Source organism: Lagenorhynchus albirostris, chromosome 21, assembly GCF_949774975.1.
Source record: "Lagenorhynchus albirostris chromosome 21, mLagAlb1.1, whole genome shotgun sequence".
NCBI classification, from domain to species: domain Eukaryota; kingdom Metazoa; phylum Chordata; class Mammalia; order Artiodactyla; family Delphinidae; genus Lagenorhynchus; species Lagenorhynchus albirostris.
Window position 1 is genome coordinate 18063223 of NC_083115.1, and position 24781 is coordinate 18088003.

The window sequence follows — 24781 nt, forward strand, 5'->3', positions numbered from 1 at the left end:
AATGTGTTACTGGTTTTGATTAAAACACAGAAATATAATTTTTAAAGTCAAAAAAAGTTAAAAGCCATTTGGAGCTATTTTAGATTACACAAATTATTGCAAATATAGGGCACCCTTTTATTTTTATTTTTCACCTTTTTATTCTTTAAGGTTGAAAAAGTGACAGTGGCATTTAGGCTGGGAGAGACAGAGCCACTGTTTCCCTCCTGACTTATCCATTTACCTTCAGTTGTCAGCTCAGATCGAGAGGGAAAGGCTGGCAGACTCCAGTGACAGGTCAAGGCGAGTTATGAAACATGAGGAAGAGTCATCCCACAGAGCAGGGAGATGCCCCTGGGAAAACTGAAAGCAGTCAGCTGAAAAAAATCACTGGGGACAGAGACAGAAAACAAGACCCAGAAGGGCTGGCGTTCACAGGAAACAACAAATCATCTATTTACATACTCATGATTCTAGCCCAGATACCACTAACCAGCCCGAATTCAATATAATAGCACTCCAGTTTTTATAGCATAAAATCAACTTAATTTCCCACAGTTGCAATTATATCTAAACAAGAGGTAGCCACAGTAGGCAATTGAATCCTCTAAAAGTGGACACACAGGTTTACACGTGCCTAAAATATACCCTACATTTATTTCCATCTCAGGCACAGAAAGTAAAAAGCAGATACAAGCATTAAAGATCAGAGGCAGTCTTTTGTGATTGCAAACGTTTCCACCATGAAGCTTGGAAAACTTAATTTGTGGTTCATTTCCTACCTCTCCACAGCCATTACGATGTTTTATTTCAGAAATGTTTAGAACGTGGAAATCTTTTAGCATACCAAACCAGCCTAGTCCAATCTCAATGAGGAACTACGTAATGAAAACCTCCAGAAACCCTCTCATTTCATCTCCTTCTTTAAAGGAAAGAGAACTGTTTGTCTTAATTTACCTGTGTCCTATTTCCAAAATCATGTGAAATAAAATGTAATTGAACAGGTGTTGATTTTTCCAGATTTGGCTGGTGTCAGAGCAAAGAGCTGGGCGCACCCAGGCAACAGTTCTGCTTTCAACAAACAAACCGAGCACACATCAGCTTGCAGACAGTAAAAATACCATACACATGTGCTGAAACATAAGAGAAAACCGCTTATTTTTACAAATTATGCCTCGTTCTCTCATTAGAGCTTTCTTTCGCCAGTTATCTATCCCCTTAGAAAATTTCTGATAAACACCTGCAAGTTAATCAAGACGCCCCCCGTGTAACGGTAAAGAGAGATCTGCGCAAGACAAACCTGTGTGGAAAATGACAGTACTTTTCCTAAACCCTGAAGGGAGTCGAAGATTTCGAAGCAATCCTTTGGCAGTGAGTCGAACGTGAATGGTGGACAGGGAGAACTTGGGAGACAACAACATGTCTTCAGAGCAGGTGGAAAGACTTCACAGAAGAACCAGCTCCGTGGATTCTCACATACTGTCTTTTTAAACTCAGCACCCTTCTTCGAGGCCAAGAAATACAGCGAGAGGAAACATGCCTACATGCCAGACGTCACTGCACCGTACATGCACAAAAGAAAAACCCCAGAGCTATCCAAGTGCTTCTGGCTTCCGTCTCTACTCCCAGATGTTGCCAAAACAACGCTCTTCCTCTGAATAAAATCTCCTCCTAGCAGACCCAGCAGTCAGCAGCCTCTGAATGACATCACACCAAACATGCTTATGGGCTTATTATGGTTTTCATCAGAGATGGTGAAGGGGAGGAGAAAGTGGGTGGTCTTAGGCACTTTATATAACAACCAATAATGTCACAGGTTCTGTAATGAGTTGGAGGATCCTTAAGGGGAAATAACTACTTCGAGGAGTGCCTAATATTTATTTAGTAATTATAAAAAATTAAGACTTCATTAAAGTAATCTGTGTTCTGATGTTTTTAATTGTAATTATATTCACACTACTAGTGTGAATATGCCCAGTAGCACTGGGCATTTTTTTCAGATATTTTACATGTAAACCTATATATAAACCTGAGACCCTGGACAAAAAAATTTTAATGGCTTCAAGCAAGAAATGTTCTCAATTACAATTTTAAATTAAATTCCTACTGTAACACCTGGAACTAACATAGTGTTGTAGGTCAATTATACTTCAAAAAAATGTTTTTACTATAATATACTAATGACGGGTTGATAAAAGGTTAAAATTCAACTCTAACACTCATATCCTGAGGACTTCACTAAGAGTCAGCAATAAAGGGTTAATGCAATTTCTCTACCAGAGGTAACAATAGTTGCAGAGGAATAAAAATTAGTGAGTATTCTAAGGACTCCAATTATTGCTTGACTAATTATACAAAATCAGGTGACCTCTCAAGATAGTGATGTTTTGAGACTAGGAACATCAGGAAGGTGTGATTATTGTTTATCAGTAAGAACTGAGATCTGGTAAATGTTTGAATAGAGTCCTTTGTTAAAGCACATTAAAATATGGTGGCAAAAAAACCAAAAGAGGTTGAAAAGATAAAGGCATGGACATAAGAAAACTGCACCTGCAAAATGCTCACTTAAGTAAAGCTAATATTATTAAACCAGGAAGAGTCCAACTCTTTTAATTTTAAAAAGCACAAGAAAACAATGTGTGAAAAATGATCGATGTGTGTTTCCAAGATTTCCAAGACTCAGTAACAGAAATAAATGTAGTTAACTGTTAACCATAAATGACTATTAAGTGCTATGAGAATGTGCAGGAAGGAGTTACTCTTCAAGAAATTCTGTAGAGCATTTAGGGTGTGAAGAGGGAAGGAGACAGGCAGGAAAGGAAATTTTGAGTAATTCCTTCTCCCTTTTCACTCGCCCCACAGCCTGCCACTTCAGAGGTTGTCGAGAGACCAACCCAACAACCTGCCGGGGGTTAGGTGCGGGAAAATTACAACCTGTTCCTGCACAGACAAGGCGTCTTGTAAACATTGCACCCACGGCCATGCAAGCACAAATAATCAAGGAATTGAAGTCTAGAAAAGCTACATTTAGGTGGTGCTTTTTCACTCTATCACAATTTGTTATTATTAAACCGCAACCTTTTTCCTGGATTCCGCAAATTAATTTGCCATAAAGCACCTCTCCTCCCAGCCCGCACCAAGAAAAGAAAAAAAGCTTGTAAAAAACTAAGATAAACACAACACTGTAAAACAACTACACCCCCATAAAAAGTTTTTAAAAAACTAAGATACAAATCAGCATTAAAGGGCTTCCCTGGTGGCACAGTGGTTGAGAGTCCGCCTGCTGATGCAGGGGACACGGGTTCGTGCCCCGCTCCGGGAAGATCCCACATGCCGCGGAGCGGCTGGGCCCGTGAGCCATGGCCGCTGAGCCTGCGCGTCCGGAGCCTGTGCTCCGCAACGGGAGAGGCCACAACAGTGAGAGGCCCGCGTACCGCAAAAACAAACAAACAAACAAACAAAAAACAGCATTAAAATTATAAACAGAAGACTGAACACTGATATTATTAAAGATAGGACACCACCCCCATAGGATGTTTTCTGTTTTGTTTAGTTAAGTTTTTTTGTTTGTTTAGTTTTGTTAGTTAAGTAACAGTAAACTCTAACGTATCCTGGTTAACGGGGAAATCCTTTAGCCTAGACTACCCAAAAGAAGAAATTAGCAACATGCCACCAATTTTTCATACTCATTAGAAAGTCTACTTGAACTACCCTAAGCTACACCACACAGAGTTAACAGTAATGTTGCTAACGATCTTTGTAAACAGCACAGCAAGGCTCCCTGCTTCTCCCTGTGAGTGACCCTACGTGGCCCTGTGTGGCTGTGGCCTGCAGTGTCTCCCATCCTCTGGGGAACTCTTCCTTCAAAGGCAAAAAACAAAGAAAAAAAAAAAAAAAACCAGCACAGCAAGGAACTACAAGAATAAAGAGAAGCAGTGCCAGTCAGAAGGAAAAGTCAAAAGTCAGAGGAGTAGTTCTTGTTTGTACAGCAAAGTGTACACACACACACACACACACACACACACACACACACACACACACACACACACACACACACACACACAGAAAAAGATGTTTGAGATGAATGACTAAGAACAGCTCAAGCTGGGTTTCCATTCTTTCCCAAACACAGTCTGCCCCCTGGTGGCAGTTGAGTACAAGTGCACCAAAACAAAAGGGGCCTTAACAGCCAACTCATACAATATACTACATACCAAGCACACTCCTAAACACTTTATATGTATGCACTCTTTTAAATAATCGCAAAAGAAATTATTGTATAGTTCCAATTACTTTTATAATATATATACTTTAGGGGCTTGGGGAAGCACAGATTTTAAAACTGGCTCAAAACGTTTCCTTGATTACTTATTTGATCAGCTGTTACCACTTGTGTGCACACAGTGGTTTCTTTAGTTATACTAAATATAGAAGTACCCAGGGCTTCCCTGGTGGCGCAGTGGTTGAGAGTCCGCCTGCCGATGCAGGGGACATGGGTTCGTGCCCCGGTCCGGGAAGATCCCACATGCCGTGAGCCATGGCCGCTGAGCCTGCGCGTCCGGAGCCTGTGCTCCGTAACGGGTGAGGCCACAACAGTGAGAGGCCCGCGTACCACAAAAAAAAAAAAAAAAAAAAAGAGAGACCAATATTTCCATAATGTCCTCTTCCTTAGTAGGGAAAAGAATGTCTAAGCTATATCGTGAATGACTGTCCAAAAATTCACATAAAGCAATTAGAAAAAATGTCAACCTCCACCCACCCTTAAGATTATAAGTTTTTCAAGATCAGTGGCACTGCCTTTTATTTCTTTGGTCTCCCAAAATAAGAGCAGTAATGTTTTATCCATGTACAATGTTTGTTTTTAAAAACTAAGGGAAAAAACATGTTCAATGTATAATTTTTTAAAAAATAAAAGTTAAATTAGGGGCTTCCTTGGTGGCACAGTGGTTAAGAATCCGCCTGCCAATGCAGGGGACACGGGTTCGACCCCTGGCCTGGAAGATCCCACATGTCACAGAGCAACTAAGCCCGTGCGCCACAACTACTGAGCCTGTGCTCTAGAGCCCGCAAGCCACAACTACTGAGCCCGTGTGCCACAACTACGGAAACCCACGTGCCTAGAGCCCGTGCTCCACAACGAGAAGCCACCACAATGAGAAGCCCGCACAGCGCAACGAAGAGTAGCCCCTGCTCGCCGCAACTAGAGAAAGCCCACACATAGCAACGAGGACCCAACACAGCCAAAAATAAAAACAAACTTAAAAGATTATTTTAAAAAAGTTAAATGATCTGTACATCACAGTGCTCTGTAACCAGTTTCCTTAAACTTAACAATTTCACATTTATCTTTCCATGGCATTAAATAATCCTCTATGTTGTTATTTTAATGTTATTTAATTTAACATTTAATTTAATTCATTAAATTTAATTCATTTAATTAACATTTAATTCATTAAAATGTCGGTGATAAAATGATAGTCCTTGTTCCAACAAGATTTACTGAACAATCCATACTTTTCCCTGATTTGAACACTAAATTTAACACATGCCAAAATAGCATTTGCGACATTTAATTCATTAAAATGTCGGTGAACATAAACACCACCTGTTGTTTAAACCATTCATACTGTTTCCAATTTTCCCCCTTCTAAACATTTCTGAAAAGCAATAAATAAGTCAATCAACTATTTTCCTAGAATCAATTCTGAAAAATGGAATTCCAGGGTAGAAGGTTTTTGTTATATGTCACCAAAGTGTCTCTGTCCAGAAAGGCTGTAGTAATTTATACCCCTCCAGTGGCATGTACAAGGCACCTGGTCCTCACATTCACCAATAGTGGGTATTACTCTTAAAAATAGACAAGAACTGACAGCACATCATTTTAATTGATGTTCGCAAACTTTTTTCATGTTTCTTAGTCCCTCATATTTCTTTTTTGTGTCTAATTTTTTTCTTTTCCCTTTTAATGAAGTATAGTTGATTTGCAATGTTATGTTAGTTTCAAGTGTACAAAATATGATTTCATATTTTATAAACTCCATTTTAAATTATTATAAAATATTGGCTATACTCCCTGTGCTGTACGTTAATTACATCCTTGTATCTTATTTTATACCTAAGAGTTTGTACCTCTTACTCCCCTTCTACGATATTGTCCCTCTTCCCTGTCCTCTCCCCACTGGTAACCACTAGTTTGTTATCTGTGAGTCTGTTTCTGTTTTGTTATATTCATTCATTCTATCTTTTAGATTCCACAGTATTTGTCTTTTTTGGATTCGATACAAGCATAACCTCATTTTATTGCGCTTCATAGATACTGTATTTTTACAAATTGAAGGTTGTGGCAACCTTGTGTTGAGCAAGTCTATGTCACCATTTTTCCAACAGCATTTGCTCACTTCATGTGTCTATGTCACATTTTGGTAATTCTTGCAATATTTCAAACGTTTTCATTATTATTATATTTGTTATGGTGACTGGTGATCTTTGCTGTTACTACTGTAATTGTTTTTTGTTTTGTATTTTTAAATTAAGATATGTACCTTTTTTAGACATAATGCTACTATTGCACAGTTAACAGACTACATTATAGTGTAAACATAACTTTTATATGTACTGGGAAGCCAAAAATTCATGTGACTCGCTTTACTGTGGTGGTCTGGAACTGAATCCACAGTATCTCTGACGTATGCCTGTATTTGTCTATATTGTGAAATGATCACAACAAGTCTAGTTATAGTTAATTAACATTTATCACCATGCTTAGAATGTTTTTGACAAACAGGAGGTCTAAAACTTTTGTTGTCATAACTAGTTACCCATTCTTTCATTGTGACATTCGTGGAAAGGCCTTTTCTATACAAGTGTATACTCTCAGTGCTCTTATCATTCTAATTTTTGTTTAAAACTTCAGTCTGGGGCTTCCCTGGTGGCGCAGTGGTTGGGAGTCCGCCTGCCAATGCAGGGGACACGGGTTCGTGCCCCGGTCCGGGAAGATCCCACATGCCGCGGAGCGGCTGGGCCAGTGAGCCATGGCCGCTGAGCCTGCGCGTCCAGAGCCTGTGCTTCACAACGGGAGAGGCCACAACAGTGAGAGGCCTGCGTACCGCAAAAAACAAAAAACAAACAAACAAACAAAACTTCAGTCTGGAATATATTTGCATGTAGTATATGAAGTAGGGCTCTAGCTCCTGATAAAATGATAGTCCTTGTTCCAACAAGATTTACTGAACAATCCATACTTTTCCCTGATTTGAACACTAAATTTAACACATGCCAAAATAGCATTTGCTCTTTAAGTGTGAGAGGAGAGTTATAATCATAAACCAATACAGAAAGACAGCCTCGGGCTTCCCTGGTGGCGCAGTGGTTAAGAGTCCGCCTGCCGATGCAGGGGACGCGGGTTTGAGCCCCGGTCCGGGAGGATCCCACGTGCCGCGGAGCGGCTGGGCCCGTGAGCCATGGCCGCTGAGCCTGCGCGTCCGGAGCCTGTGCTCCGCAGCGGGAGAGGCAGCAGCAGTGAGAGGCCCGCGTACAGCAAAAAAAGAAAAAAAAAAAAAAAAAAGAAAGAAAGACAGCCTCATCCCTGCTCTCACCGGAGAAAGCGCTGGTCACACCGGTATTACCTCTTCAGAGCAGGTGTGCAACTCTCAACCATCTCCCAACACTTGGAAGAGGGGGTACAGAAAGCAACCCTATCCTCCTGTGCTGGATTTAGTGGTGGGGATGGAAGGCGCAGTGCAGTTCCTACTTTCCAGGGCAGACACCACGGCACCTGAGACTGATGATCTTGTGTAAAAGAACCAAGGGGCAGGATAAGTACAACTCTGGTGCTCTGGTATTCCTAAGAGCTTTCATGTGTGGTAGAACCATGGCAATAACAGTAGTGGTATGTGTGGCATCTTCCTTATAAACAGTAAACCAAGTTTTATTTAGAGCCAATGTTGGCTAGACTCTTACAGCACCATAATCTTTAAATAAATTACAACAGCTAGACCCCATGAGGATGGTTCTTGACTTTCACCGGTTTTTCCTGCTTGAAGGATTTAAAATAATTCAACCTCCTGGAATAGAGCTCTAAAAGTACAGCCACTAGAACCATAAGAACAATGAAAAGGATTATCCTCGTCACTGTCCCTAGTAGCAGAGGCAGCTATCATCTGAGAGTTTTTTATATAACTCTGTGACGTCAAAGTTACTTCTATACTGGGATTTTTTCCCAAAATATTCTCACGTTTCCAAATGAGAAATTTGAGGCTTTGGAGAGGCTTAGCAACTAGCCCAAGGTCAGGACACAAGTGGAATGCGGCAATCCCAAGATTTCAACCAATAGTCAATGCCTGAAAAGTTCATTCTCTTTCTGTTCCTCTTCATTGTCTTACGAGATAATGGAACTGTCTTTGAAATTACTGATTAAAGGTTAAAACTAAAATAATGATACAGAATTTTCAACTATTAAACTAGCCAAATTAAAAAAAAAATAATAATACCCAACGTCGACCAGAGTACGGTGATGCCAGCACTCTTTTATGTTGTCAGTCATTGTATAAATGGATATGAAGCTTCTGGAAGGCAACTTGGTTGACTGAAGTGGCTATAAATATGCATATGTTTTGATTTGTTTATACTACTTTTAAGAATCTATCACAAAAAAACTTCCCTAAACTTTGAAGGCGATAACTGTAAAGATGTTCGTCAGAGAATCATTTGTGAATGCAATACAGAAGCACCCCAAATATTACAGAGTAGTTAAATGCTGCTGCATATGCTAAATGTAATAGTCATTAAAGAGTGATTACTTACGTTAAGTGACAACAGGATATAAAGTTATCTGAATTTTATTTAAAATCACAAATTTAAAAAAACTAAAGGGTGATTTCTAAACCTCTACATGTTAAACTTTTTAGAACTTAGCACATCGCTAAAAAGTGATTATTGCACTCTAGTGAAAACATATGAAGTTGGTCCACTTTAATCTCCACCAGTTTGTTGCTTAAACAAACCAAAAAAACCTATCTGAAAGCCATAAAATTTAATGCTCAGAGGAACATGTCTGTATGTGGAGGCAATGTCTTCTGTACGATCTAAAGGATGACTGTTGCAAGCAGAATATAAAGAAAGCCAAGGTGCTTTGCAGTCATAGGCTATCAGAGCGGGGAGAAACCTTAGTGATCAATCATTGCAATTACACAGAAAAGAAAGCTAATACTAAGAGGTTACGTGACCCACAAAGTCATTGGCTGCTTGGACACCACTTCTCAGCATCCGAGCTGTTCCTCCGAAGGGCAACACACTGTGACTTTTCCTCGGCAGGCTCGTCATAACACTACGTTAGTCTTAAGTGATGATAACTAACCATCAGCTAGACGTTTATGATTTTTGGAAAATACATGTTCATACCCCGCAATCTAGATTAAATCACTATGCTGACCCCCTTAAAATACATCGTTTTCCACTGCAATTATTAGAGCACTGATCACTCAGGGTGAATTGAAGGGAGGCATTCTCAAACTCCATCATATGCCCCATTTCTACCCCATGGTTAGAGGCTTTGCCCAGCAAAACCACTGCGTGATTCATACTGCTCATTTCTTTTCTCAGTCAGTTGCTAACTTGCCATTCTGGTAACCTGACCTATCAAGGGTCACTGATATGTTGAGGGTCAGTGGTAGGCTTTGGAAACAAGATATCATGTCAGTCCCACAATGTGCCAAAGGAAAATACCTAATGCTAATAGTGTTCCCGTGTGTAGAAAGAAGATATATATTGGAGACTATTTGTACTATGCCTGTGAAAACAAATATCCTTTACAATATTTCCTATAATCATAGACTTGAGACATGAATTAAGACTGCCTTTCCAAGTTTCATAAAACAGGCATATTAGACTTATTTAACCAGCCCCTTTACTGTGACCAATATCAATGGCAGCTTCCAAAGCACAGAAATGTCACACACAAATACTTCCCCCCAAAACTGCAAAACTTGTATTTTGAAAACTACAAAAAAATTGTTACAAGAAATTAAAGGAGACCTAACTAAAAAGGAAGCCATCCTATACTCATGAATCAAAATACTTCATATTGTAAAGATGGCAATACTCCAGAAATTCATCTACAGATTCAATGTGATTTCTATCAAAGTCCTAGCTGACTTTTCTATGGAAATTGACAAGTTGACCCTAAAGTTCATGTGGAAATTCAAGGGACTCAGAATAGCCAAAACAATCTTGAAAAAGAAGAACAAGTTAGAGGACTCACACTTCCTGATTTTAGAACTTATTACACCACAGTAATCAAAACAATGTGGCATTGACACATAGATCCATGAAAAGAGAGTCCAGAACCATAGCCTCACATTTACAGCCAACTGTTTTTAACAAAAGTGACAAGACATTCCAATGGAAGAAAGAATAGTGTTTTCAACAAATGGTACTGGGACAGCAGGAAAGCTACATGCAGAAGAATTAAATTGGATCCCCTACTTCACAACAAATGCAAAAATTAACTCAAAAATGGATCAAAGACCCAAGTGTAAGAGCTAAAAGTATAAAACTCTTAGAAGAAAACATAGGCATAAGTCTTTATGACCTTGTATCTAAGCAATGGCTTCTTAGATATAATGCCAAATAGATACACAACATAAGAAAAAAATAGATAAACTGGATCTCATGAAAATTAAAAATATGCCTTAAAGGGTACTATCAAAAAGTGAAAAGACAGCCTACAGAATGGGAGAAAATTATTTGCAAATCATATGTGATAAGGGCCTAATATTCAGAATATATAAAGAACTCCTATAATTCAACAATAATACAAATTATTTTAAAATAGGCAAAGGATTTGAATAAATGTTGCCCCAAAGAAGGTATACAAATGGCCAATAAGCTTCTGAAAGTTGCTCAACATCTGATGAGCCATCAGAGAAATGTAAACTGAAACCACAATGAGATACCACTTCATACCCATTAGAATGGCTATAATGAAAAAGGCAGACAAAAGCAAGTGTTGACAAGAATGTGGAGAAACTAGACCCCTCATACATTGCTGGTGGAAATGTAAAATGGTGCAGCCGCTTTGGAAAACACTCTAGAAGTTTCTCAGTTAAACACAGAATTATCGTATCATCTAGCTTTCAGATAAAGGTTACCTGATTTTCTAACATACAGTCGTTTATAGCATACTAGCTATCCTTTTCTCCTAAATATTAGGATGCGCTGGAAATTTAAAATGAAAGAAAATGAAAATCTCAGTGTGCAGAATAGTTCTTTTGGCTTTTAAAATTAGTTTGGTAAACATATATGTTCAAACTCAGGCTCTTGCGAACCTTTAGAATTTAAATCGCTCTGCATGGCTGGGCCCTCTCTAGCTTTAAGAGCGTATAATAGGTCACACTTCCCTGCCTTATTAAGCTAAGGAAACCAAACATGTCTTGGGAGCCTCAAAGATATTATTCCATATTTAAGGTTACCCACCCCAATTTCTTTAATTACTATCTATATACAGGGGGTCACAAATTTATACTTCCTGCCCAGGCTTCCCTCACTAGATCATAGCCTTTAACCAGGCCTCTCACTGGAACAAGTAACCCTCCTTGTGATTTTATATTTTTTTGTGCAGTCCTTTGACTTTTCTGTAAGCTTTCTGAGACAAGGTCCTTGCTCGTTTTGGGCAAACCTTTATATCCTTAGCAGCCAACACTGTCACGATGCACGATAATCTGTAGTCAGTGTGTTATAATAATACCCTTCTCCCCTTTGATTTGCTGTTCTAATCCTCGGTGGACTTAGAAGCCATACAACTGTCCTATAACTGCATACTAAAGAAGAGAATTCAAGTAGTGGATGGGGACCTAATCAGCTATAGAGAAAAGATAGAAACTTCTATATTATAATGAATCTTCTATGGCTTCTCAAGAGACAAAGCTTTTTGATTTCCAGTTGACGTTCAAAGGTTCAGTGAGTGAGGCTGCAGGCTGTCTTAGAGATGGATGTGACTTTGTTCAATAGAAGCATAAAAAAGAAAAGAAAAATGTTAAATGGCTGAACTATTAAAGGTGTTAAAACCTGATCTTGAGAGTATTTAGCAATTAAAGACTATCCAATTTTAAAATAGCTTATTTCTTGTAAAAAAAAAAAGTACATTCTCTACATCTCCACATTTTAAATATTAAATATGCTCCACATCTGAAAAAATATCATTATTTAAAAAACAAATTATCTGTGATTAATAAAACGTCCTTCTGCATCAGATGGCTTGGCAATTGTGCTCACCAAGTTTTAACCCTATGCTGATCAAGGTCACAAGCAGTTATGTTTATGCCACAAACCTGAAATTATATTTATAAGCATATTAGTGAAAAAATCACTGCAAATACACTTGAATACTTGTAATGATAATATAACTTTACAAAAAAACTCTTTTTCTCCATCCATATTTAAGGTGTCACTTACCCGCATTCAAAGCTGTATATAGACCTTTTCTTGAAGGACCTAAAATGGAAATATTTATGTTTTATAGAAAATATCATAAAAAACTAAACCATTTAAAAACTAAGTTTTTTTCCAAAAACAATCCATTAACACCTAAATTTTAGGTTCCTGATGGGAAATTCCACTGAGATTTAATCAACTTTATTGAGTTTATACTTAGAATATCTAAGGATAAAATATTTCAAATAACATCAAAATAGTAGTTTAAGGGTGATATTATTCATTGTCAAAATTAAACATGCTAGGACAAACTACGATATTTTTTCAGTTCAAGAACTGCTGAAATTCAAATTTTAACAGTACTAAATTTATACATGTATTACACACTTGATGCTATTCCACTGCTGATAGAGCAAAAAGGCCCAGACTACAAAACACAGCTACTAGGGTGTGATTTCTAAAATTGCCAAGTATTAAATCCAGTTCTCTTGCTATTCAGCTATGGAGGAAAACATACTTAAGCTTTTCCTCCAAACTGATACAATATAAAATACAACCAGGGGAATTATTTCACAATGTATATGTGTATTAAATCAAATATAATTTTAACTGTCAATTATACATCAATAAAGCTGAAAAATAAATTCAACCAGGAGTGGTAACAGGTACAGAGCTACAAAGATAAGTCACTAGACGACTACGTGCGCGTCTTCCTGATGTGACAGTCATTTCTAGGCAAGTCACCTGCAGATTATTTAGTTAAAACAGCTGCCGCATTCTGTGGAATTTTACAGAGATGACAATCTCTTAAAATATGTGGCTGTTATAAATGGACAGCATTGATTCCCAGTCAAGTAAAACCTCTGTGATACAAAAGCTTACAAATTCAATGGCAGGACATTTTAGAATACTGAGGTTCTCTGTTCTGCAAACGTATCAGAGAAATCATGCCATTCTAACTCTCTGAAAGTTATCTGAGTATCAAAGTTCGACATTTCTTTCCAGTTACTGGTGTATGTGTAGATGACAGGGCTTTATCATCATCAATACAAACCATAGATTCATATACTGATGTCATCCCACCGAGGGGTAATTTGATGCATCAGAAATTTGTTCAAAACCCTGGAAGATGAGAACCTGCTGGTACCCAGAGAATCTTTTTGCCAATATCTATGCCTATTCTCTCTTGAATTCAGTAGAAAAGAAAGTGTTGATAAACATTCACTAGGTAATTAACCTCAAGTTACCACGTGATCCTTTACCTAATGTAACACACACACACACAAACATTGAGAAGGACACAGAGCAACAGACACACACTGCTTTGAGAGATTAACACATTTCTGGAAAGTTATTTAGTAATATGATAACAATTTCACAAAGATTCACACAGTTTAACCCAGTGGTTCCTCTTTTAGGAATATCCCACAGAAGTAACTAGAACCTGAAGCAATGAATAGTATTCACATTCAGAGATGTTCATCTCAGTATCACGTGCCATAGTGAAAGACGGAAAATGTCCAGGAACCAGGGAATTGGAAAACAGGAGACTATTTCATGGCCATTTAAAATGAAGACACTCTCATGATATACTGTTAAATTAATAAAAAGCAAGACACAAGAGAATGTACATATTATGCCCTGAGTTTTCTTGAAACAAAAACAAAGCTATTATATATGCAGAGGGAAAGAAAAGGAGGAAAGGCAACAGTTATTCATGGTTGACGGGATGAAGGAGGATGCTGTACATTTCTGTGCATTTTAAACCCTCTAATATAAATATGCATCACATATTACAGCTCAAGCTTCTCATTCACAATTATTCTTTCAGTTAAGCAATCTTTCAATTCACTAAGCAACAACTGCTCATGTGCTTCAGCTCCACTGTGATAAAGCTGCACGAAAACATTCCATATGAAGTATATACCACATATGTTGTAAACTTGAAAGTTAACCTTCATAGCTGTAGCAGTCATGAAGTGAGCGACACAGAGAAGAAGAGATAAAGAACATGGGGGTGGGGCGCGGGGGGACATGGTTGGACCAGAAGTGTGAAGTAAACCGTGCATTTCTATCTCATTATTCTAGATCCCCACCTTCGCATAATTTAACTCTAGAAGTTTCATTTATTTTCACCTTATACCTTTGTTCTATCTGCTGATTTATATGTATCAAGTTTTAGCTATAGAACCTACAGACTCTCAGAACAAGAACAGCTCCATCAGTGTAAAAATGTATTATGTCTTTATTCACCAGACTTTTTGTAAATAAATATTCAATATACCATGAACCTAAATGCCAAAATTTAACCTCCTGTAAGCCAAGGACTTAAAAAGCCTTGCCCTCCTCTTCTCTCCACAGTGAGGTCCATACCTTTTGGAGGCGTTTTTAGTAAGTGCACGTGAGCTCGGGGTACCAAAGGCTTCAAATATAAGGATCCTGAGGAGCCATTTTGAAATGCTGGTTTCGGAGGTTTTTCCTCGTATTTGATGACAGCGTTATTACCAGCTGGAATAAAACAGAAAAGTACATTTTATTTTAAAGATAAACACAGTATGAGTCTTCCACGACCTATCTTTCCTCTTTAAATCAACAAGTGCTCACTAAGCACCTACAGGCGTTACTGTATGTTGGGAATACAAAGACAGATAACAGGTAGTTCCTAGCCTCAGGGATGCAGGGTGAACGGTAACCAGGGTGACCTTACATCTTGGCACAGCCCAAGTTTATGCCTCTTTTCCAGGGCAGCTTTCATCCCAGATAAAAGTTGGGAGATATTTCGGTATCCTTGGGGGTCCTGGAACCAATCCCCTGTGGATACCAAGGGACGACTATAATGTACAAGCTCCTTGGTAGCTGCAAAGGTGAGATCTGGTTCTGATCCTTCTGTGCCACTGCAAGAAGCTGAAACTCCAACATCTGCCCTAGAACAAAGGCACCTAAGCCCTAAAGCTAAAATATAAAAGAGAATTCCACCTAAATAATAAAAACCATCTTTTATATTACACGTAAACCTTTCCTCTCTCACTCACACAGAAATCATCTCTGGGGTGGCGGGGGGGGGGGAGTTTCCAGGCACTAAAAGAATTGAAGGAAGGACTTCTGGAGAAAGTTTGAGGCACTAGACAATTGTGCTTAGGCTGTGGTATAATTCTGAGTTCACGACAGTTAACTAGGCAAAGGGGGCTCCCAAAGAAGCAGACCTATACTATTTCCTGGGAAAAGGTCAGAGTGAAGGTGAGCAAATACTATATTTTAGGTATAATATGTCAACGGGTCCTGGAAAGGGCATCTGCTACTTTGCTAGTCTCTGATTTTGCTTCTCTTTCTTCACTGGGACTCTAAAGACAATCCTAGCATATCAAAAGACAGTGACACTTTGAAATAAAGAACACAGCTTTAAAAAAATAGTGATAATTTGTAACTTGTTGATTTTCTACCAGAATGAAAATTTGAAACCACGGAGAAACATTTAGACAAAGCCTCCAGTAGATGTCTTGCTTACTCTTGTTTATTCTTTTGTCCAATAATGACTGAAGCCCTCGGCATCAAAAAACTCAGTATCTTTCAGTTGCATAAGACAACTATGTAGACTATATAAACCTATATATGTTTATACAGGTTCTTTGTAAACTGTGAATTTCCTTTTCACATTTATGGCTTCTCATTGGATTTAAAAAAAAAATAACCCAATTCTTCTACTGTATCCTTAAGATTTGTATGGGACAGGGGAAAGGCAGAGGGAAAAGAAAGAGCAGGGCCTGTGTCCTGCGCTCTGAATTCAAAATGAGAATGCATTTTCACATTATATTTTTGCTAAAGGTGTATCAGGTCCATAACAAGGTCCTATGAAATAGCGTTCCTGGCTCTGGTACAGTTGAGAGGATTCCGTATTAGGAATTTAACCAGCATCACCATCACTTATTGCACTGTTTTCGGCTGAGGGTATCTACATTTTAAAATCTCCTAAGGGTCAAAAACCTTAAACGAAAGGCTTGAAAAGTCAAAAATAGTACCCGCATGTAAAGATAACAACATACAAAGCCGTTTCAAATTTTATTTAGTGGTAACAAAAAAGGAGGGTGAGGAGAGCAGCAGCAGTGATCTAATTAAGGATGAAAAAAATCGGTATTTCCTTATCATTCTAAACTTCTCCTTTTAATTCTCCATAACTGAGTAATCTTTGAAAAAGTACAGTGTCCAGAAGCTCGGCTCCTACAAGGAATTTTAACAGCACTGCTTGGCTCTTCCTAAGAGATTATCATGTTATACACAACACTCAAGAGTGTAAACACAGCACTTTGCCCTTTTCTCTCCATAACTCAGGAGGAAAAAATCCTAACAAAAATACTTTGAAAGTTTTATGGTTCTCTATTCCCATAAAAGTTAACCTTTTTATCTGTCTCCCCCTGCTAACCACACAAACCACTAGTATGTTTATGTCACCATATACTTACTGGGCCAGAGGGAAATCTGGAGGTTCATTCATTCACTACCTGGTTTCCAGGCTTAATTGCCCCGCCACCAACCCAGATTGGATTTTTTATAATTATTTTCTAAATAATCTTCAACACCCAATTCTAACCATCCAATTCCATTCTAATAATCAACACTTATAATCACAAATTTCTTTATTACCAACCTTGATCCCTTCCTTCACCTCACATTTCTAGAAAGGGGTGAGTTGTCAACATTATTTACAAATATTTATAAATTTGAAGACAGCTAGAAATTTTTCTCTAGGCTAAACGGTCCCAACTCCTACAACAGTGCTTACAGATGTCACATTTAAACCTTGTAAAGACATGCGGTCATTCTCCCCTGATCTACGTCAAGTCCCCCTACAAGGAGCCACGTATTTGTTCTTCCTGTGCACAGATAACACTTCCCATATTAGGCCAAATCAACACAGAGCCTTCCCTCCTACTGACAAGTTTCTGTCAATTTCCTATCCTTCTTTCCAATTCCCTCTTTCCCCAGAACCTGGAGACTTGGTTTTTCCAACAAGTTTCTGTCAACTTCCTATCCTTTTTTTCCAATTCCCTCTTTCCCCAGAACCTGGAAACTTGGTTCCTCCCAAGTTGACAGGGAGCTAATGTAAATGATAAATACTTAAGATACTACTACTATAAAATTCAACATAACTTTTCAAAGGATGGATGGGGAATGATTTCAGAGTCTTAAAGAAATGGAACCAAAATGTCACAGAGCAGGTTTTTTAGATGTTCATGTAAAATGGTAGTGGGTTTCAATCAACATTTCAACTTATGCTAAATCAAAATCCAAGAAGGGAAGTAAATGATGTTATTAGTCTCAACCATGTATTATAACAACCTGGGGACTTCCCTGGTGGCGCAGAGGTTAAGAATCTGCCTGCCAATGCAGGGGACACGGGTTCAAGCCCTCGTCTGGGAAGATCCCACATGCCGCAGAGCAACTAAGCCCGCGTGCCACAACTACTGAGTCTGCACTCTAGAGCCTGCGAGTCACAACTACTGAGCCTGCGTGCCTAGAGCCTGGGCTCCGCAACAAGAGAAGCCACCGCAATGAGAAGCCCATGCACCACAACAAAGAGTAGCCCCCACTTGCCGCAACTAGAGAAAGTCCATGCGCAGCAACTAAGACACAACGCAGCCAAAAATAAATAATAAATAAACTTATTTTAAAAAACTTATAAATAAAATAAAATAACAATCTGGATTTGAGTCTTACTTTTCTTGACATATTTTAAAAATTATACTCAGCAGCAAATAAGTCACCTACATATTTTGAAAAACTGAATTGAGCTTAATTTACAGACCTATTATGAATCTGTACGATCCTAAATCCACGCTTTTCATTTCTAAGCTTTAAACACAAAGACCTTCAGTTTCCAAAGGACTCAGGTGAAAGGACTTCTCGCTAAGACAAAAGACACATTTCTCATGAGGCACAATATTCCTGTCTTGTTTGCTCTGTCACACTCAGAACGGAGGTGCTGTCCTGGAAACAAACTGTCTCACTGCCACCCTTCTCGCATCAATTTGTTACACGCGAGGGTCAAAATCCATATTTCAAGGATAAAATGAGTTTGACCCAGGGTACAAACACACACATACATTTACATTTATATGTGACATATATATATACACACATGTGCACACGCTTATATAAACACACACACACACACACACACACACACACTCTCTCTCTCTGATCATCTACTATACACACTCCCCCCTTCACTCTTCCCCACATTACTAATGGTGGAGACAAAGTGTGGAGACCAAACAGCACACAGTTTTATGGTGGAGACAAAACAGCACACAGTTTTATGACCAATACTTTCATATCCTTCGGTTTTCTAAAGGCTCTCCTCTAGGCTGACCATAACTTGAAGGATGTACTTTGCTACGAGGCGTGATGCCCTTAAAGTATTTCTCCTGCCCTCTATTTCAGTTCCTAATGGGGCAGCCGGTTGGGTATCCTGACGATATCTAAATGTTCTCTATTCTAGAGTTATTATATGCAAATGATAAACTCTTCAGTGGCACAAGCTCCAATATAATAAGAGAAGCACATTAGTTTCAAGGAATGGAATGGAATGGAACCTATAATATGTGAGTTCTGGTCCTGACTGGGCCACTGCCTAGCTGTGCTGAATCACCTCACTTCTCTATGTATGAGAGGGTCTGAACACCAAGTGTGGAAACAGACAGTGCATACGGTGTCACAGGGTCCCCACTCACTGATTATGGTGCTTGGTCCCACTGAGGCCGAACACACACTCAGAATTCTCCTAAACCCAGTGGTTCAGGAGGTACAAGCACTCCATGATGGCTGGTGTGCACAACCAACATGTGAAATCCCACAAGTGGCTGCCCACGTCTCAGCCAATTCTAACAGACAGTTTTCAAACTGCCCCCATGCTGTTGTTGTGCTTGGTCCTAGCTGCCTCGATTAAGCCAGAATAATAGGTGCTCCGGAATCCTTCTTTTTCATTTCCCCATATGGTCAAAATGCGGTTCAAGTGAAATGATAGATGACTGAGTCTACAGAGAAAATGAAGAGAGATGCTCAGAGCAGCCCAAGCAGGAGAAAAGGCTTTCCTGTTAGAGAAAGGCTTCTCATTGTTCCAGACCCTTATTTGCAAACTAACATTTCACACTACACTCTAGCACCTAGCTGGTTTTTGTTGTGTTTAACAAATATGTATATACACACACAGACCCAACATCCTGCTCATTTCCTGAACCTTCCGTGAATCAGCTTAACACCCCCACTGTGCCAGATGGTCCGCCACCGGCTTACAGTCAAATCACTACTTAAGTCTAAGCTTTCAAATTCCAAAAGCAAAATTACCCAACCTTGTAATAATAAGAATGTCGCATATATATCCTAGAAAAGCATTAAAAGAATGAAAACGAAATTAATACCAGTCTGGATAATAGCATTTTCTTTTTAAATAGTCCATTCAGACGTGCGTAAGGATTGAGCATGGTTTGCAATACGGGGTCAGAGTATGTACCGCCTGTCTTTCACCCCTTCCTCACCCCCCGCGGGCCTCACTAGTCAAGCACACATTTTTGCTCTGAACCTGGAAGCAGCCAGAAAACCTTTCAACACTGTTCTCCAGGAGATTCTCACCAACTGACCAGTGCTGACAGGCGACACAATACCTACTTGCCATCCTGCAATGAGGATGGGACTGAAGGTGAATAAGACTAATCCTTCTATCACCTTGATCCCTTTGACCCAAAACACCCTCCTTCCAAACTGTGAGGCACCAACTTATTGTTGTGAAGAAAATAAAGGTGGTCAGAAACCTTTGCTGCTGCTAGGATTCTGAAGATGATCTAAGCCTCCCTGCCTGTTCATCAGGTGCGAACACTGAGGCTAAGAGAGTGTAAGACTGTCCAACTTCAGTGACTTAGTAAGACTGACTAGGACTGAGTCCGAGTTGAACACCCTTTTCTATTGTATCACACTGTTGATGCCAGGGCTGGCCGTGAAGGTGAGGGAAGAGAAAGCTCCGTTTCTTCAGTTAACCTCCGCCTGTTCGATCTCTCAGACAGTGCAAGGAGCTTTGGTGTGCATCCTTTTATTTCCCCTCACCACCTGTCTCTCAAAAATAAATGTGCTTAGGATTTTGTGGCCAAACTGGTAGGAGTAGGAAGCGCTTGGACTTCATATTTGCTAATACGGCAAAATTACAAGCTCTCCTGAGACCTTTTTCTACACTCACACAAAGGTCCTCAAACCTTCAACTCTTTTCAACACACACACACACACACACACACACACATATATACACACACACACACACACACACACACATATATATATATACACATATATATATATATACAACATTTTTATCCAATGATCTTAAAAACTGGAACTTAGCTATCTGAGTCTGGAAGAGCTTACAACAATTAACCTCTAAAAATGAGCATATTTGATACAGAAACTACTTGCAATGTTTCATGCTAATATTAAAAAAAATCAATACTGTAACTTTAAAATTTTCTATGCTGAAAAGAACACACACAAAGAACCTGCTGAAACCCGCAAATAAGAAAGATTTATTGTCTTATAGATCCTGATTCAGTCACTTTAAAACTTGGTCATGTTATTTCTATAACAGCCCTAAGCACGGAGAACCAGATGCTAATTTTACAACAGCACTCTGCAGTCTCAAAAGTGATTGCACTGACAGCATCGCGTCACAAAGAAAGGAATGGACAAAACAAGAAAAGAAGCTTTAAAATCGTTCAAAGGCTTAACCCAATATGAATTTAAAACACTGATCAAAAGATTAAGTTATTTCCTAATATGACCCATCATTGTCAGAAATAGGAAAACTGCAGCTCAAAATGATTTTTTTCATGTTTTAAGGTAATCTTTAAAAAGTGCACATTTTAAATATTTTTAGATATAATATGAGTAAAATAAAATGTGATGTTTTCATTTTAATTCTAGGAAAGCATTCTTCCATCCTCGTACAACGATTAGGTACACACACAAAAACAACCAGTTATTTAATCAAAAATGAGACCATTAACTAGTCTTATAAAATAATTTCACGTGCAATGAACTTCGACAATGCTGCTGAATTATATTTAGTCCGAGTCTCAAAACACATAAAATACACAATAAACTGGTAGACAGAATCATTCACAACTTAAATATAAACATGCCCAAGAAATACAATTAACAAATTACAAGTTATAAAAATAGCAATCAAGAGATGCTAAATCAATTTATTGAATAAAATTTAAACATGCTTACAAAGAAAGAATCAAACCAGAAATCGTCGACCTACTTCTTTTCCCAGTAAACGTGGCTAACAAAGGAACTATACAAAGGCTGTAGGATCCCAGAACCAGCAGTGTCAATAAGGTAGCATCATAGTGCCTCTCTGAGCCAGTCGGTGGGGTGAGTGTAGAATTGATAAATATTTTCGAAGAAGTATCCGTTTCTGTACAACTGCGAAATCCTCCTGGTATAGTCATTTAAAAGGATCAAAGCAAGCTTAGGCAGGAAAAACTGCAGCCATGTTCACTCTCCTATCCCTCATGCTTGCTCTTAGTGAATTAGAATGGAGAAGGAAAAAAATCTGTAAGCTCCAAGGCACTACACAGAACAGATTAAACCAGCTAGCAAATCCAACTAAGAAAGAGACATTGATTTGAATGCTTCATCTGCGACAGAGACACAGCCCCTAGACAGGCTCTGTGGGTACACGGGAAGCCCCTTTGTTAAAAGACAAAAAGGAATGGACAAAAGCATTTGACACCCTCCTTAGGAGTGTCAGACACGGTCCTGAACGGGGCCACCGCAACATGGCCGTCGGCAGGGACGCTGGGCAGCGGGGCTCCACGGGACGTGCCTCCTGCCAGGGCCACGAGTACCAGCGCTACACAACCCTCCAGCCCCCGAGAACACCTTGGTGCTTCCATCTTGGCAGAATGTTTTCAAAACTTCCCATTACAAACAGGGAGCACTGCAAGTGAAATGACCTTAAAAGAATACACGTGTGAATTACCTTTTCAAACCATCAAGAATCAACGGATACATGCAAACCCTTCTGATCTTATGCCACAACTTCAAAATTCAAATCGTAAGCGGATAACTGTCCCGTTTAATTTCAAGTAACAAATTCCAGTGTTCCTAAAGGTCCAGTATACAGCTACTGACTCTCATAGGAGACCGACTCCTGCTGCTACATGCCCTCTCGGAAACGTGCTCATTAATTTGGTCATGAATTCAGTGCCTTACCCTCCACAAACACATTCTCAATTCTGTCACATGTTGGCTGAATGCCCTTGGACCAGCGACAACCTCTCTGGGCCTCAATTACCTTGCATATAGAAAAAGGGTAACAGAAGTTATTTGAGAGGAAACGAAAGAAAGAATGTATGGTAACCCTACACATTGCTCCACACCCAGAAGGTTCATAACCATGACTACACTTTGTCCCTGTCCCCTCACCGGAAAGAAGAAACAGATCCTCCCCTTAAAGCAGAGAGAACTTCCCTCTTCCCCACCACTCCCTTATATCTTGTTTTATCTGATATTCTAGTTATCCACGTAAATATCTTCTTCCTCAACTACCTTTGAGAATAGGGACCATTTCTTTGATATCTCATATCCTTCACAGCATCTACAGTGGTGCCTGTACACAGCAGGCCCTCCAAAATTGCTCAAATTAGTTAACCCATAAATTCTGTGAAAGAAATTAAAAAGGAAATGAGCAAATAAACACTAAGGCCAAATACATCTTTTGAACGAAAGGGATAACTCAATTCACTCATTTTATACACAGCGAACTGAATTCATACTAACTGAAAACCCCCAAAATATATTCTGTTTAAATTACTTAAAACTAGGCTTGAAGTTATAATATACTACTCTTAATACACTGAATCTAGCATCCAAAGTTTAAGATTAGAAAAAACACATCTACAAAATATAGCCACTTACAAAATAAATGAAACTGAAGTTATCTTTTTTTCTGATTTCCAGTTGGGTTCCAAAAGCCAGAAAGATTGCTTTCTTTCCTTAAACAAGCCAAAAGAAACCCACCCTCTTCAAATTATACACTTTAGAATCCTTCATGCAAAAAAATACCAGATGCCTTCAACAGATAAATATTTCTGTGTTTCATAGCACATTCATCAAAAGAGAATGTCGTTGAAAGAATTTGTTTTTCCTGCTAAGCTTTTAGAGCAATTCCAAGGGAGAAGCAAGATGCATATTTTCCCCTAAATCACAGAACCAAAAATTCTGATAATTTGTAGCACATAAGATTTCTCTTACAACTACAGTTTCAACAAGCCCCAAAGTCTGAAATAAGACGGACTTACAGTTATTGCTGTAAGTGCTCAGATCGGTGTGGGTGCTGGCAACAGAGGAGGTGCTTCCCGCCCTCCGCAGCGCAGAACTTTTCAGAGATGCTTTGGATTTAGGAAGTGGTCTAGGCGAATTCACCCAAGACGGCTGTGCAGTTTTCAAGGATGCAGGTTTTCCTTGGGGGTTAAAAAAAAAAAAAAGTTTCCACTGCTATTCACTCCAAAAACTTTAAGCTCGTAAACCTGAACTCCTACATGAACGAGTGAGTCAAAACGTAAAATGAATATTCAGAATCCCACAGGAGGGGTCCCTGTAATCCTGAAGTAGTTAACTCACGTCTTCTGTGACACAGAGACCAGAAGAGCCATTGGAGACAGAAGCTTTTAGCAAAGTTGAAATCAAGGAATAAACAAACTGACATGACTTCCCCCCATATCATTGATTAAAAAGTAAACACATTAGTGCATTCACACACTGAGCTACCATATAAAACATAGATGAAAATTAAAAAACAACCAAAACAGGAAGGAAGAAAAAGTCAACTTGAGAAAAACAATTTTAAAATGCCTAATGCCTAACAGCAGGTGGTGCTATATTATTAGCATCTTTTTCATCTTACCTTTTCATCTTTACTCTTTATTTGCCAAACTTAAAGGGTCCTCACTCAAACTCCTAACTCTTACTGGCAGCAAAAGTGTTGCCACTTAACAGCAAAATATGTATGGACGCTTCCCCTTCCCTGGCATCTTTGAAACCACACCATTCTGACGCTCGCGCCTGAACATGGGCATTTCGCAAGTCCACGCCTTTGCTCCTACTTTCTTCATATCCATCTCTCCAGGAGACTCTATTTTATCGACTTTACTCTAACCATTGCCTTATATGGATGAATCCCAAATTCTCATCTGCAGCTCTGTCTTCCTGAATCCCAATGCCACTCACATTTTCAATTTCTTGTTGAACCTTTCCAACTCGGACAATTAGACAACCTCCTACCTGCTTATGCTAACCATAATTAAATTTTCCTTTTTCCCCAGCC

At 39.0% G+C, this 24781-nt stretch overlaps 1 protein-coding gene across 1 annotated transcript in view; it reads right to left on the reverse strand.

Moving 5' to 3' along the window:
* The window catches only part of MTUS1 (microtubule associated scaffold protein 1), a 160007-nt gene that overhangs the window by 53136 nt on the left and 82090 nt on the right, over positions 1-24781 (reverse strand). Inside the window, 3 exon segments of the mRNA XM_060136618.1 lie at positions 12430-12468; positions 14782-14916; positions 23757-23918. Coding sequence (XP_059992601.1) covers positions 12430-12468; positions 14782-14916; positions 23757-23918 — 336 coding nt within the window.